The sequence below is a fragment of the Dermacentor variabilis genome, chromosome 8 (genome assembly GCF_050947875.1).
Source record: "Dermacentor variabilis isolate Ectoservices chromosome 8, ASM5094787v1, whole genome shotgun sequence".
Classification (NCBI taxonomy): domain Eukaryota; kingdom Metazoa; phylum Arthropoda; class Arachnida; order Ixodida; family Ixodidae; genus Dermacentor; species Dermacentor variabilis.
Window position 1 is genome coordinate 66,239,452 of NC_134575.1, and position 16,238 is coordinate 66,255,689.

Here is a 16,238-nt window from a genome sequence, read left to right on the forward strand (position 1 = left end):
ACGTTTATGGGCATTTCTGCATCACCATCAGAAACGCGGAGCAAACTCTGAGCTCACTGACATTGCCAAAACAAAGAAATAACAGCAAGTCACACTAACCACAGTAGAGCCACACTAACCACGATAGGTAGCTAGCTATGGCACCAACAAAAGCCAGAAAAGACACTTTTGGCTAATGTTGGAAACTGGCAAGAAAATTCGAAAAGGAAAGGCAGAAAGTGATGCTTGTCACAATACCGCCAAGTACGGCTTCTCAGCATCATTTTCAGGTAATATGTTTAGTTCGGTTTATCCAGAGTTTGAAAAAATGTAGTTCTGTTTATTGAACTTTTTTTTGCATGTATTGCCTTAATAGAAATCCAACCAATCGTAAAGCTGCTGTTTCACTTAAGTGGTAGTTCCGTTTAAGCGACTTCCATTTACTGAGATTCTACTGTATTATAATGATCAATTTCAATTTATGTACATTTGAAGGATCACTAAAGAAAAAATAGTGGTGTGTTATTAAATTGCCCCCCTTCTGCAACACCAAAAAACCACTCTTGCCACGAGAGGAGGCTTGGTTAGCCATAAAATCTGCAAAAATGAAACGTGGGCGGCAACGCTGCCTATATGTTGTCTCACTAGCTTGCCAACTACTTCAAAGATTTTGACGGCATCTGCATGGGCCTAGTCAACTTTTGATCAATAAATATGGACTACATTGCATTCTAGAAGAGCCTAAGACTAAACTGCAGAAATTTCAAGAACTCTTACCGAGCTACAACCACAAAAAAAAAAAGGAAAAATATTTCGGAATTCGGAATGTACCGGGGCTGGCGTTACAGCCTTAAAGAAGGAATATGACTGTTTTATTTTTTAAATTATCAATCTACCATGAAACTTAGTTTTTAAGAATAACTTCTTCGTCCAAGCTGATTTAGTGTTCCTCTTTGATATTCCTTTAATGTTGGACAAAGACCTTCAGTAGACAGGTAGTCATGTGCATAAACCTGATAGCCGGTGGTGACCAAATACATATACTATATGCATACTATATGTACATACTACATGTACAAATGCGAAGTGTTTCCCCCCCTCCCTCCTAGACAAATAAGTGCTGCGTACCCATAGCCCGCTTTGGTGGCAGCTGGGGTACTGCTCGGTAAGGGAACCGTTGCACCAGGATGTCAAACAGCGTCACGAAGTCATTGTACCGCCGCTCCACACGAGACTGGTACCTCTGTAAAGCGTAAACGCCAAAGGAACATGTTACACAGCTTGCCAAGAATGTGCTGGTTTTTCATCTTAAAAAAAAAGTTTTCATTACAAAAAATTTGCGTGCAATTTGCAAGGACCACCCCAAATAAATGCATGGGCAGTGACGACAGCGCTCTAACGAGCGCCGTGGGAAAGTAAGCATCTTGCCTTTGGCACATCACACCCTAGAGTGCATCACATTTAGGCTGGTTTTCAAGCGCATGGCATTTGCCAATCAAAGAAATAAAGAATGAAAATAAAAAACACCGCCTATGCACCCCCATACAGATGGTAAACCAGCGAAGCTGAAATGTGCGGCCCCGGTGTTTTTGTTGACGTCGACGTTGTCGCTGCTCTGTCTCGCAGGCCCGAACCATCAGATCCTCGGCCTGACGTTGCCGCTCGGTGTCGGCGGCATAACGTTGCCACATTAGCTGCACTTTGTGAACTGGCTTGCTCGCACGAGCTGCTAGATTGGCCCCACATTGCCACTTATGCTCCACATCGTGAGCTCAATCTTCTGCCAAGGCGTTGTCGCGATGCAAACGAGATCGCTCCTGCTCTCGGCGCTGTTGCTCGTAAGCCAGCTGGCCTAAGCAGGGTGATACACCAGTGGTAAGATGCTTACTTTCCCACTGAGCTCGTTAAATAGTGCTGTCGTCGCTGCATGTAGGCACCTAGTCATGTGGCATATCTTTGTATTTCGCAGGCTCTCTTTACCACAAGAAAAAGAAAAATCTACGCAAAATATAGCTTGTTGCAAACATTTGTGATTGATGTTTTTTTAAGTTGTCCCTACTCTTATGACAGTCTATTCGGTGTCACTAGAACTTGAACAGCAGTTTTCATGGCCAGCCCATGTCATCAAATGGCAATCAGTGACCCATCATACACACACACACACACACACACAAAAACACAGATGAGTACACACACACAGACATACTCTCAGTGTTGCCTTTTACACAGGGCAATGTGCATGCATGCATGCACGCACGCACACAGAAATCACTCCTTTTTTTCTCCTAGAATTATGTGCACGATAAGAATATATGCTCCGGCCAGACAGGTAGAAACATGCCAGAAATTCATGAGAACTAGGTCACTATGCCATCTTTTAGCACATAAAGCACAACACATATTTCAACCGTCATTATGAACATGGAACACATACTGTTCCCAAAATGCCAGTGTTTTGTTTTTCAGACAGTGCTTGCTTATTTACAGCAGCATTTACCCTATCCTCCCCATTGTTTCATTCACTCTTGGACTGCCAACGCGTGGCTGGTGCAAGGCGGCTAACCTAAAAAATTGTTTTCTAGTTATTTATCAACTCGTTATAGGCAGAAAAAGAAACATAGGTATAGCTACGTCAAATAATCACAAAATCTATAAATACACTTATTCCTACCCGAGCACATGAGGCAAAAGGAGTTCTGTGATGTTTGACTGGGCCTTGAAAACCAATACACATCACGGCATACAGCAAGTGGCTTCTAGAAGTTGCATTTATATTGAACAAAAAGCACTCGTATACAGACGTTAACACTGGGTAGACAGACACCATGAAAAAGTCAACATGTACTATGGTATGACAAAAGTAACCAGGAAGAAAGCAGAGCAAGGTCTAGTTGGAAAATCTGCCCGCCTGCCGAAATTCGAGAGACAACTAACCTGACTAGAGACCTCGTAGACGACATGCTTGAGGATGATGCCTTTCTTCTCAGGAACCAAGGCGACGCGGATGGTGTCCTGTGCCACCATCTGAGCATAGCTGGAGTTAAGGATGCGAGGGTCCGAGCCGCCGGACTTCAGGTCCAGGCTCATCATCTTGCGGCCAGTCAGCCCCAGCTTCTCGCGAAGCTCTGCCGGACTTCCCAGCAATGGATTTGGCAACACTAAAACAAGTATAGGCAATGTAACAAGACGCCTAGGTAATGAGTAGGTTTGAAGAGTTAGTATGGCATGATTAAAGTATCACAGAGCAAGAAAAAATACAGAACCTGAGGTGCATGAGATGCAGTCAAACCTCATTGTCCACGCGCTAGGAGGAAGCGGGCAGTGTAACGCATGACTCCACTTCTACTCCGGCTGCAGCTGCACATGGTACAGCTAAATGCAGACGTGCGTGTCCCATTTTGAAGGTAATCTGCGGTGGGTTCAAAGGGTAGCAGGCCCGAGATAGCTGACAAGCTTCGTGCGCACCGTGGTCTCAGGCGCCTGGTTCACGTTGAAGTGACAGACAGTCATGAAGGGGAATTAGCTTGCCGCTGCTGCCACTCATCATGCCAGCGTTCTGACAGTGACTGTCCGCAGTCATCGAGTGAGCTGTGTTCACGTTTGCTTGCGCGAACGTGGCACCGTGCTTGCTAATTTATTTAGTAAGTGAATGTTTACAGCAGTTCATACGGCTCACAAGGCTGCTAACCTTACTGCGTATAGCTGTCTAATAATTTGCTATCACAATGAATGTTTCGCCTTTCGGGCAAAACTGAGACTTCTATCATGCAATCGAAAGTGCCCTCTACATTCCTATAGTATAATGTAGACAACCTTGCATCATAGTGGAGGTTGTGCTATATTCTTGCAAATGCAGTACCTCTAAAACAGTGAGTCGGTCAGACGTCTTACTTGGGAAAACAACAGAAGGGTGCTGGCTGCACAAGTCCCACTTGCATATGGCAAAAAAATACAGTAAAATTCCGTTAATTCGACCTTGACAAAACTGACAAAGCTTTTCTAATTATCTGGAATGTTGAATTAAACAAGCTGTAGGAAAAAAAAATCACCGCTGATTTATTTGGAAGTGTTTTCTCGATTCTAACACGCTGCCAAGTAAAACACTCCCCCACTTTCGTTGCGTCCAAATAATTACCAATGTAGAGATGGCATAAAATGTCCGAAACAAAGAAATCTAAAGCGCACGCAACTGCTCAGCAAAAGCAATTCACGAAGGATTACGATACTCCCTAATGCGAAGTGCTAGCACAGATCTACACGTGTTTTAATTTCACGGTATACTGGCCAGTGCAGACAGTGTCTTGTGCGGTACGTTGCAAATGGGGCGATTGTGGTGCGAGTGCCTCGCTAACCTGGAAATCGTGAGAGCCAGCACGTGGGTGATGCGTAGGTGCAATTCACAGCAGCCGCTGCAGACAGAGCACCTGGACGACGCATACTACTCTGGCACCATCTCGTAGCCATCGTCGCCGCACTATGCTTTTCTTCTCACGCTGTCACCATATCCTCCTCCTCCATTTTCCTCCTCGCATCTTTAATCCCCCGTTATGCTCATTCGCTCGGCTACGCCGACGCTTGCCACAGGAACATGGGCAAGGGTTGAATATGGGTTGTACAAGAGCAGCCGGTTCTCGAAAGTCAGCTTCACTGCGATACTTTCAAGTTACGCGGTAAAGCATACAAACGCTACGAAGTCTGTTTTGGTATCGCGTCCGATCGCACCTTGCAGGAAACTTGCGATCCACTTCGGGGAAACAAAAAAAAAAAGGAATGCGCATTAGAATTGGGCAAATACCCTATTCAGACACAGAGCTATCGTTATTGCTTGAAAATATTCACAGGGCAGGCTGAAAATAGGCATTTTTAACAGGATATGATCGACGTGTGTTCGACACATTCATTGTCCCCTGTGCTCCACCTAGACAGATCGCTGCCACAAGGGATCGCTATTGAGGTCACCGTAGTAGTCAGGCACGTGCATGCTGACTGGAGAAGTTGGGATTTATACAGCGAAGGTCATATTTAGGATCGAACTAATGTAAGTTAGGGCCCATGGAAATTCATGGGCGCTGGCAGTGGTACCTTTGGCCAGAATCAAATTAGCCGGTGTCAAATTAACGAAAGTCTACTGTACAGGAAAAAGAAAATAATGTTCTTGCAGTTCTCTTCTAAGCAATGGTCATAGCAAACAGTGAAGTTACACTTCGTTTTGGTTGGGTGTGAGCGCAGCTTCTTGCCTTCTCATTTGTTACCTCTGCAGATCCGCCCCCAATCTTGAACTTATTGCTTGTCAGTAAATGTGACGACAGCTGGCACAGTGTCAAATGTCTCAAAGTTTATGGCTATTTGATGTATAACGCACAGGTTGGCAAGAACAGATAGCTAGTGGGAATTACTCAATTTTTCAAGTTAACCCGAGTCAAACACTATTTAGGATAACAGCTTATTAGACCAATTTTTTACCATTGAAAATGTAACTGTGATGTTCCAACACATTAAAATAATCAAATAAGCAAAATGCGTGTGCATATCATTATTTGATTCGATATTCGAAACTAGGTGTTTGGTTCGTATTCGAAAGTTTTGACATTTACACACCCCTACTTTGAACACTTTGCCCTTAGGACCTTTCTTTGTTTTAACTACCACCTTCAAAGACCAACTTCACTTTCACCAAATTGGTTAGAAATGAATAGTATATATAACTGAAGCAATTTCAGCAAAGCTGCAAGGCTGGTAATTGTATCATTTTCTCTCTAACAGTTTTTAATTAGCACCTGAGCAGACATGTGCACATATGGCGGTTAGCAGATATCATGCAAGTCTCAGACCATTTCCTACGTGATTTTTCAGCATGCCATGGATGCTACCTAATCTCAGAGGTCATGCCGAGGATAGACACTGGTTCTCAACATTCTGGGCTCTGAAACATTTCCAGTGAACAATAACGGTAAAATTTGTAAATTCTCGTTTCAGTATCAAAAACATCAATGTTTGCAAGCTTTTCATAGCACAGTCATTTTACAGTCAAAACTTCGCATGGATGCTGCTCTATATCTATGCTACTGGTAGCAGTTGGCAGTTAGTGAGTGCAGTTTAGTTACAGATTTAGTTGCAGTTAGTGTTAAATGAGTGCCTTATACCCTACTTGACCATCTCGAGGCACGCCACGAGCTTAAGCCCAATTTGCACGGGCAGGCAGACAGATAAACTAAAACCTGAAAATTGAAAAAGACCGAACTATTTATGAAGAACTGAGTGTTGCCTCATGCATACCTTCAAGATTGAGCAGAGACTTTTCATCCAGCTGCCGGCCCTGCTGTGCTACTGCCACAAGTGCAAGGCTCCTGTACAGGCTTGTTGGAGTCACTGGCCCTTGCTTGGCTCCAGCATACTCCCACACCTGTCAAGGGCAGTGTTTCATGTGGCCGCAATTGAAACATAGACAAACATCCCTCATTATAAAAGAAACTACTGTACACCGACTCTAATACAAATACAAGAAAGAAGTTGAACAGAATGTTGCAAAAAAAAAAAAGCACCCATGCATCTTGCACAGAAGGTAAATCAGTGAAGCTGGAATGTGCGGCCCCAGTTTTTATTGCTGGCTTAATTCTGACGGTTGACGGTTCATTAAACTCTCAATTTTTGGTTAAATCTTTGTTTCTTAATGAGGTGCCACACATTGGGCTTTGCATAATCATCATCATTAAGGGCCACAATGAGTGGTTCATTGTATTAATTCAGCAGGTTCATCAAAGTCTTTCTGAATCATGTTACACATTTGTGTTTCGTAATGCGTAAAAATGTTGATCACTGTTATGCCAAGCAGTTACCAGGTGACATACCGGGGCCGCACATTTCATTTAATTTAAGACAGGGACACATTTTTCAAACCCCGAACCCTCCGCCCAACATTGCCGCTGGCGATCTCGGTAGGTGTTGGCAGCGTAAAGTTGCCGCTTTAGGTCTGCGACAGCTAGCTCAGCTGCACGAACCGCCGGATCAGCCCAACATTGTCACTTGTGCTCCGGACCTTGGGCCAATAGTATGCCGAGGCGTTCGCGCAATGCAGACGAGAGCTCTCCCTCTCCTGCTCTTGGCGCTGTTGCTCGTAGGCCAGCTGCTCCTCCGGAGAACGAACGATGCGCGGCCATCCTATTGTGAAGTCAGAGAGCGACTGCTGCGTCCGCGCTCTGCTGCTAGAGAGAAACGTCACTATGGACGTAGCCAATGGCGCTGAACTTTCCACTGGAGGGTTTCTTTGGTCGGACCGCGAGCATTTCACCTACGCACATACAGCTGTGATACCCCAGAAGGCTTTCCTGTCAGTATCACTAGTTATTTTTATGCCTGCCCAACAAGAAATTTTCTGTCCGTCCCGCAAGACTAATGCAATGGCTCATGCCCTTCTAAACAATGGCTCATACCCCAGCAGGAGGGTTTCTGTGGTTGGACCACGAGCGTTTCACGTAGCCCCCCCCCCCCATATACAGCTTCACTGTAAAAAACAAAAAATTCGAACAGAATTAACTCCTCTACGATGACCATGCAAACAGCAAAAACACATCATGTATGAACATGTTCTGCAGCCCAAGCTGCTCTCTCATGCTTCTCCCAAAGCATGTACACACACATGGACCCAAGCTGGGCACATACACAACGACCCAAGTTGGCATCAAAAAGGTTCATTGAAGATTGGCACGCACCCAGTGCCACATATCGGCCAACATTTTTGGTGTTATAGCTAGATAGCCAAAAAGGAAATAGGCCTGCCAATGCCAAGAATGCCATTCACAATAAAACAACAAGAAAATGCTGGTTTATACATTATAGGCCAGGGGATTGCGTGTACACCTGTGAGCGAATGTGTACAGACTACAGGCTTTCCAAAAACCGAATTTATTTGCAACATGCATGTTAAACTAAAATGGAAGAGTTTACTGAAAAAATTTACAAGTCCAAGCTTGCACTGCAAGCAGTTCCAAGCTACATGCATAGGCAGCAAAGTAAATAGCTTTTTTTCATGGACTCCTAGGTCTGTATGTTAAATCCATGTCGGTACTAATTCAAAAGGGTGCCATGTGTTCCAGAAAGTAGCATGGGCCACTGCGGCCAGGACCAAATTTCAAATTAAACACTGCAGTTCTAACTTAGCTGGCAGTGTTGGCAGGCTTCAAAACATGGAAGCCTCAGCCTGGAGCCAACATTCTTCGAGCTCTGATGAAGACAAGACCCCTTTCAATACACTGATTGCAGGTTGGGGTCTCTTGTTCAATCGTAGTTGATTACTTCAAGCATCCATCTTGTTACGACCCTTCTGCCTTGTTTGAGTATCACAGCCACTAAAATTTTGAAAACTACCATAGTGAGCTAGTGTCCCTGATGGCAGCAGCACGATGAGGCTTCATGATGCCAACAGTGGTGATATATGGAGTAGTTCATACTGTTTTTCAACAGATGGTGCAATTTCAATAACACTTTCAGTACATCATTGCCTAACATACTTCATGGTCAGAATTATAACTGCCAGTAAAGTTCACAGTTATCAACTAGCATTGAAATTCTGCCTATTTCGCAAATTGCAACAATGAATCCAGAGGCCACTATCTGGCAACACAAAAAAATGTTAGTTTACAGAAAATATGAAACATAACTGCCATTTGACATCATGAATGCAGAGCTAAGGGCATAGATACCGTAAGCCATTCTTCAACGTCCTCAGACACTCACACCATAGAGCATTCTTTCATACCATAAGAGTTCAGTCAGCTAAGAGGAGTATCTTAACCATAGCTGGCACATATTACAATTCATTGATGTAGAACAAGTACAGATAATGCAGAAACAGAAAGGAGTGGGCCACGCTGCATACAGAGGAGAATTGCACACTTTGACCAAATATGCATGAGACCACACACTACTCACGGCACATTAAAATAAGTTTATAAAATAAACCTGTTCTGAGGATGCCAAAATGGACTACTTGTAGCATTTTGCTGCAGTAAGGTGATGGTAATTGTTGCCAGCAGGCACTGTGCCCTTCCTGTAGCAGTTGCCAGCTAACTCCTTGTTTCTCTAAATAATTGTTTTTATGAAAGCAAATTGAATAATACTGATTTAAACCATACTCAACCTTGGAAAATTCAAGTTTCTGATAATTCAAGCGAACAGGTGGAATTCGCAAATGCATGACTGAAGTTGACTGCACTACAAAGCAGATTCTCCTGGGTTCACAAACATTTTTCTACTGTCCTGGTTCAACTCAGAGTAGCAAATAAATGATACAATGGGGTCAAAGAACTGCTAATTATCTGAAGCAAAAAGAAAAAATGTTCTACACGTGCCTGCCCCCCCCCCCCCCCACCCATTTGACACTGCCGCCTTACTCCGATGGCAGGCAAAGCAGCCTGTCTGGTATGAATCGCCCTAATCTGCAGCCTATCACAGGAACAAAAACAAGATTTGCTTCAGCCTCTCACCACTAAACATGACTACAACAAAAAGGCTGTGGTTATTGTCTGCTCATATCTGAGGAGCAGAGTCAATGCATGACTGTCCTACAAAAACAAGATAACAGCTGTCTCAATGATGCACATACTATAATTACACACCATGAACCAGGGCTTCATGTTGTCTGCTAAAGGTGTTAATAGGCTGCAGTGAAGGAGATATTCTGGTTTAATTAAGCAATCATGATATTAAAATTGAGGGAGGAAGGAGGGAAAAAATGTGAAATTTGTAATATGAATTATATAGCAATTGTTATTACATTTGTAGCCAATTTGAGAATCCACTATATGCAATTGTAGAATATTTGTGCTGCTCTATATAAGATAATCATTAGCCTGCAGGGAAAAAGACTGGCGCTAGTGGTAATGGTTCGGAATGATTCTGCTGCAGGAGAGCTGCAGTTGTGCAAAGCACCTGTTCCTAATTGTACACAGAGAGCAGAAAAATATTGCTCAATAATATATACAGTAGCCGACCGGTTTCTCAGACTTCAAAAATTCAGACTTGATGGATATTCCATACTTCATAAATGCACCATCCAGGTTCCCAAACAGCTAATGCATATTCGCGACCAATTTTTCGGACAACATAAAGCCAGAAAGAGCCAACGCAGAGTGACTTCAAAGCGAGCAGGTGCTGGCTATCAAATTTTATGAAAAGAAAAGGCTTTTCTCTTCGAAGGCGGACAGGGATATGCTAAACATTGCCCAAAGAATATGAAGAGAAATTGCAGTTTTCAGAGGTATGTTTGGAAGTTGCGCCACGGAAACTGCTACTACTTCAGAGAGATTGGAAATGCCGATCAGACGCCGCTCTACTTTGACATGCCTGCCACCACAACCGTTGAAAAGAAGGGAGCGAAGCAAGTGCATGTTTTGTCTTCCAGCCACGAAAAAACTGGAGTCACCGCAATGCTTTGTTGCACTGCGGATGGGCACAAGCTGCCCCCGTATCTTATCTTCAGATGGAAGACGCTCCCGAAAGGAATCGTGTTTCTGAGTGGTGTGATTGTGCGCGCAAATGAAAAAGCTTGGATGACCATGGATTTGGTCACTGACTGGATTGATAGCGTTTGGCGGAAGAGACCTGGCGGCAGTTTGGGTCTGCGTGGGATGCTTGTGCTTGACATGTTCAGGTGCCACCTTGACCAGCGCATCAAGGACAAACTGGCTGCATGCAACACCGACCTTGTCGTGATACCCGGTGGCATGACGTCGCAGCTCCAGCTGCACGATGGTTGTTTGAACAAGCCAGTGGAAGATAGAATTCGGGCGCTCTACACCGAATGGCTTGTCAGTGGCTGCCACGAATTCACGCCCGCCAATAAAATGAAGCGTGCGTGCCTCACTGCAGGACTTTGCTGGATGGGTGAAAGATGTATGGTGCATGATCCCATCTGCCATGGTCAACAAGGCTTTTAAAAAGTGCGGGATTTTGAAGCCATGGACAGCACCGAGGATGAAATGCTTTGGTCTGTTGATAGCGATAAGGAGTTGTCCGATAGCGACGAGTGATATCTATTGTCCCATGTGACTCGTACCAGCGCAGTGAAAATCTTGACGGCAAGGTACGCTGCTTCCATAGAAAACAGGTGCACGTTATAATTGAGGGTGCGTTAGAATACAGTAAATATGGTACTTGCAATAGGAAGACTCGAGGTGCCTTTGAGCTGCTGTCGCCTACCACGCATGGAAGGTCTCCATAGATGTGAGAGATGCGTAGTGTGTTTGGTTGCAGAAACGGCGAAGCTAAGTGGGTGCTTTAATTGGCTCTAAAGCGAAGCCGGGGCAGCGTTCTGCCTTCTGCTGCTAGAATGAGAATTGTTCGGACAAAAATTTGCGTTCCTTGAAAGAAGCCATGTGCATAGAGTTGTTAGAGCTAAATGGACAGTAAACTTTCAGCTGCGAATGCCAATGATTTTCCTTCAGTCTCGTCTCGCACATAATCGAGGTGTGACACCTGCAATGCCGCTGCTGATGTTCATTGTGCCAGCATTGCGAGACGCCTGGTAGCTGCCGTGGTGCAGTTTCTTTTGTGCAGCAGCAGCAGTTTGCCGTGCGTGCTGCACTGTGCCAACACATTGCTTCTGTTATTGAACCCTAGACAATTTTGTGTGACCGTCTTCTTACTGTCCTCCATCCGTTGATGTGCTGTTGTTTACAATACTACTGAACAGAACACGATCCAAAGAGCACCACAATGCTAAACTTTGCTATCGCTTATGCTTTGCCATTTTTACGAAACTGACAATTTTGCTGATCATGGGGAGAAAATTCACAGAAGAATAAAAATGGGTTGGAGTGCATACAGCAGGCATTACATAATCCTCACTGGGAGCTTACCACTGTCACTGGAAATAAAAGTGTACAATCATTGCATTCTACCGATGCTAACATGTTGGGCAGAAACTTCGAGTTTAACAAAGAAGGTTAAGAACAAGTTAAGGACCGCGCAAAGAGTGATGGAACGAAATGTGTTAGGTGTAACACTAAGAGACTGAAAGAGGTGTGGATCACAGACCAAATGACGATAGCCGATAGTCTAGTTGACATTAAGAGAAAAAAACGGAGCTGGGCAGGCCATGTAATGCATAGGGCAGATAACCGCTGGAGTTACGAAATGGGTGCCAAGGTATGTGCAGTTGAGGATGCCAGAAAACTAGGTGGGGCGATGAAATTAGGAAATTTCCAGGCACAAGTTAAAATCGGCTAGCGCTAGACAGATGTAATTGGAAATCGCTGGGAGAGGCGTTAATCCTGCAGTAGGCATAAAATAATAGGCTGGTGATGACAATCTTACAGGGACCTTGACGAACAGCACTAAATGAACTAATATTGGTAAAGTGTTCTCTCCAACCTAATTTCATTCATATAGTGGTACAAGGATGAATATTACCTGAGAAAATGACAGCCAAAATGGCCATCTTGAATTTCAAGTGAGAACTTCACTGCCCAAATCTTAGAATGACCTGAAAGATTTTAAAGTATTTTTTCCACATTTTGACTATTTTGGCAGAATGAAAGTACTCAAAACTTGCTAGGTTGTGTCCCGAGTTACTTTAGGTTGGAGTCAATGAGCCAAACGAGAGCAAGGTAAAAGCGGGAGCAAACGTTTCAACAAATAGACTTGTCTTATACATGTTGCCTTGAAAATGAGAAGTCCACTTGTCGAAACATTGGCTCCCCCTTTTACCTTGTTCTCATTTTGCTCATCGTCTTGAATTTCCATCTCCCGCCTTCCCCGTGTTTTCTTTTCTTTAGGTTGGAGTGTAGTTCCTTACCAATAAACAGTTGACTGTACACAAGCAGATGCCGTCAAAATTTATGACATCATGATGAGCTGTGCTGCACAAACTTCAGGAGGGTATTGCTACCTGCCTTGTTCTTGCATTGTTCACTGGCTTACACCAAATCTGCTCTCATGGTGAGAGTGGTCCGTTTGTCTATACACCCTTCTACAAATTCGCAACTGCACTTATCTGCAATGGACGTTTCTCCAACCAATGGCAGCGCAGGTCAAGATTCAAATGAAGACACTGTCCTAGATGCACGTGCTGGATTGAGCCCGTCTCGTGTGTGGTGTCACAAGAGCCACACATACATATTCTGTGTCATAATACAAGCGAACTTGGTATGTACACACTGTTTGCAAAAATGACTGACGCCATTCGTTGGGCAAGCTGCCCCACAGGAAAGCTAGCTTTACAATTACAGAAAGGGTATATTTGCAGAACCATATTTTATTTTACTAGCTAACAGCTCATTTAAATTTTCTTTGGTGCACCTTTAGTGTAGCAATAAAACTAAGTGTATTAACCTTGTGATAAATGAAGATTCTATAAGTTGCCCATGGGATAAGAAGTACTGTAGTGAACTTGCAAGTACAACTGCGAATACTTCCCAGTAATAACGACATGCATAGTACGACAAGTACACAATTCAAGCACTACATAGCATGTACAATCGGAACATAAAATTGACTATAAGTGGTATTTCGTTAAAAGCAGAGGAACTATAAGAGTCAGTAATGCTGGATGTACAGTTCAAACCTACGGGAGCTAGTTAAATTTGGTCGTACTAAAACAGAGTTTAAAAGTACATATATTCAAACAAAGCCATACTCATTCCCAGCAGAGTAGCATGTAGATGAATATAAGCTAACCACTGCTTTTTAATAAAGAGCTTTCTCTCTCTCTCTCTCTCTTTCAAACAAATCTGTACACAACAGTGGCGACAATGACAGTGGCAAAATTGCACAATACTGTTTAGTGCCAAGAAGAAACTGCCGCTATGTGGTGGGGTGGTCTCTGTAGTGGTCTTTGCAGTGGCAGGTTCATGCGAAGAAATGTGACGGGTCATCGTGCTGGCTACACCAAGTGGCCCCATGCGGATTTTCCACTTTGCACTTCGTACTAAGCAGAGTCCGGTACTACTGTTCGAGTAATCTAGTTCAAAATGCATGTGGAGTTGTCGGAACCACGAAAAAACTTAAAACAAAAAAATTTCGTTATAAGGGGGACTTTTACTGTATACAAACAGTACTCTAGAAAACTACTTAATAAAGAATGTTTCTTTTCACACAAATTATAATGCAATGCAGACTTGTTACGCCAATTTGCCCTTTGAAGTCAGGGATGTAGCAATAGAAATCTTACAAAATGATGCTCCGACTTTGTAATAAGGGACGTAATAGCTTAAGTTGCTTAAGCTATTATAGCAACATGTGCACTGCCCATTCAACAATATTTTTAACTGAGATCAACTTGTTAACTTGTCTATATAAGGGAAACCTTACAAAATGTGAGGTTGCAACTAAGCTTTTCATACATCGTAAAAGACCTACCTCCTATAACCCGAGCCATTCCTGCATCCCTGGTCTAGCTGCTATGCTTGCTAGCTCGAATCTTGACACGCCCCTCCAAATATACAATGGGAAAAATATCTGTTAGCAGTGCATTATCCCGTTTTAACGTTTCTTATCTTTGTCAAACCCTCACGCATATGCAGGGCAGACACCAAAGCCAAGAGGCGTGTATAAAAAAAAAAGGCGGGAGGACGGAGACCAAGGCCGGTTCGCCTTATCTTTGAAAGGCAACACGTATCTAAATGCTTCTATCGCAGCAGCAGCTCACGTGACGCAATATAGCATACCGCCAGCGCTTTTCCTCCACCTACAAATATCGGTCTTTATAGCTCCCGCCGCCTCCCCCCCCCCTCCCCCCCGCCTCCGCCTTGTGATCGACGTGCGTACGAGATAATTGTATGCCTACACCTTTCCTCACTTGCCGCAAGACAATTGAGGACAACGGTTATTTTGTAACGCACTTCAGGCAAGTCGCGATCCGTGCGCGCTCCACTGGCCGGGGCCCATGGGAGAACCACTCGAGACTTCTCGGGACCACGACGCAGCGCGCGCAGGACGTTGTCGTCGTATACCAATTGATACAATTAACGCGAATTCGTACTTACATGCGCAGTAAGGCTTTTATCATTGTTTAGACCTCCATACGGTGAGAACATGCGTAATCGTAGCGGTTGGCCGCGATGTGAGCTGCGCTGAAGCCAAGAGATCTCCCGCGGTTGACTGAAGCGCGGAAAACGCGCGGGATCGCCGAGAAAGCTTTCTCCGCCGAAAAATTGCCTCATAACAGTTGTGTGACACACCGGCGTTCAATGCCGGCATGACCAAGTGGTAAAACTGTTCGCGCAAAAAAAATAACAAATAAATAAATAAACCAACTCGGTCATTGATTGAAAGCAGAGAACTACGCGTCTAGCCGAGCGGCGTGCTTCAGCAATCCGAAAGTAGAACGATCGCTCCTAAGAACTTTAGACTGCCGAGGATTGGGCGACAGCGCTCGCCGAAAAGTCGGTGCTGTCCCCGCAAGCAGCCAGCGAAGACGTTGAACCACACAAGAGAACACGCATGCATATGTCACAACTGCCGTAACTCCGCTGCACTGCACTACCCTTTTCGGTGAGCGAACAACAAACTTGCCGAACGGGTTTCCCAGCTGAGCTCGCCCGCAAATGACTTTCGCTCGGCGCGCACGAGAGAGCCATCGACGAAAAAAAAAACGCGGTCAGTTGAGGAGAGGAAAACAAAAGAACAAAAAAAGGTCATCTTTCTTTATCCAGGTTCACCCCGCACCCCCACCGCAATCTTGCGCGCGACGAAAGGAGGCGTTTCCGTCTGAACTGCCCTCATTTCAATTCCATCATCACCTCCCCACCTGATCCAACGTCGTCTTGGGAAGATTTGTCGACGCCAGCAGCCGGCCGAAAAGTTCGCGGTCGATTTCGTTCCTGTCGTTCGGGTTCAGCAGGCTGTGAACTTCCTTGTAAAGTGCCGGCACGGCGCCTGCAAGCCATCACATTAAAAATAAGTAACAGGACACGAATGCTACCGACTCATTCAAGTGCGTCGGCGCATGTGTAACCGAGAAGCGCACCAGAACCACCTCCAAAACACGCTCGCATGATTTGCGCACTCACCGACGCTCAAGTCGACCGTCATGCTGCCTCGAAATTTTCAGAACCAGGCTGACCAACAACGCAGCGTTTCCATTACTTCACACTTATTTCGGGAAACACTACCGGTTTACAAGACGAACCGAAGGTATCACATGCGAGATGCATTGCCGCACGGAAACGACGCGACGTCCCGCAGGCAACTTTCTCCACCCCCCTGAACCCCCTCCCCCATTTGAGCGGTGCGCGCAGAGTGCGATGCGGACAAGTAAATTT

General features: G+C 44.6%; 1 protein-coding gene across 1 annotated transcript in view; it reads right to left on the bottom strand.

The window, feature by feature from the left end:
- Window positions 1–16,182, bottom strand: part of LOC142590293 (sorting nexin-8-like) — a 32,208-nt gene extending 16,026 nt beyond the window's left edge. Inside the window, exons 1-5 of the mRNA XM_075702300.1 lie at window positions 15,987–16,182; window positions 15,725–15,852; window positions 6,256–6,382; window positions 2,914–3,137; window positions 1,108–1,222 (exon numbers count right to left, since the gene is read on the bottom strand). Of these exons, the coding sequence (XP_075558415.1) occupies window positions 1,108–1,222; window positions 2,914–3,137; window positions 6,256–6,382; window positions 15,725–15,852; window positions 15,987–16,008 (616 nt within the window). The 5' untranslated portion in view covers window positions 16,009–16,182. The remainder of the gene's footprint in view (window positions 1–1,107; window positions 1,223–2,913; window positions 3,138–6,255; window positions 6,383–15,724; window positions 15,853–15,986) is intronic.
- Window positions 16,183–16,238: the final 56 nt, after the last annotated feature.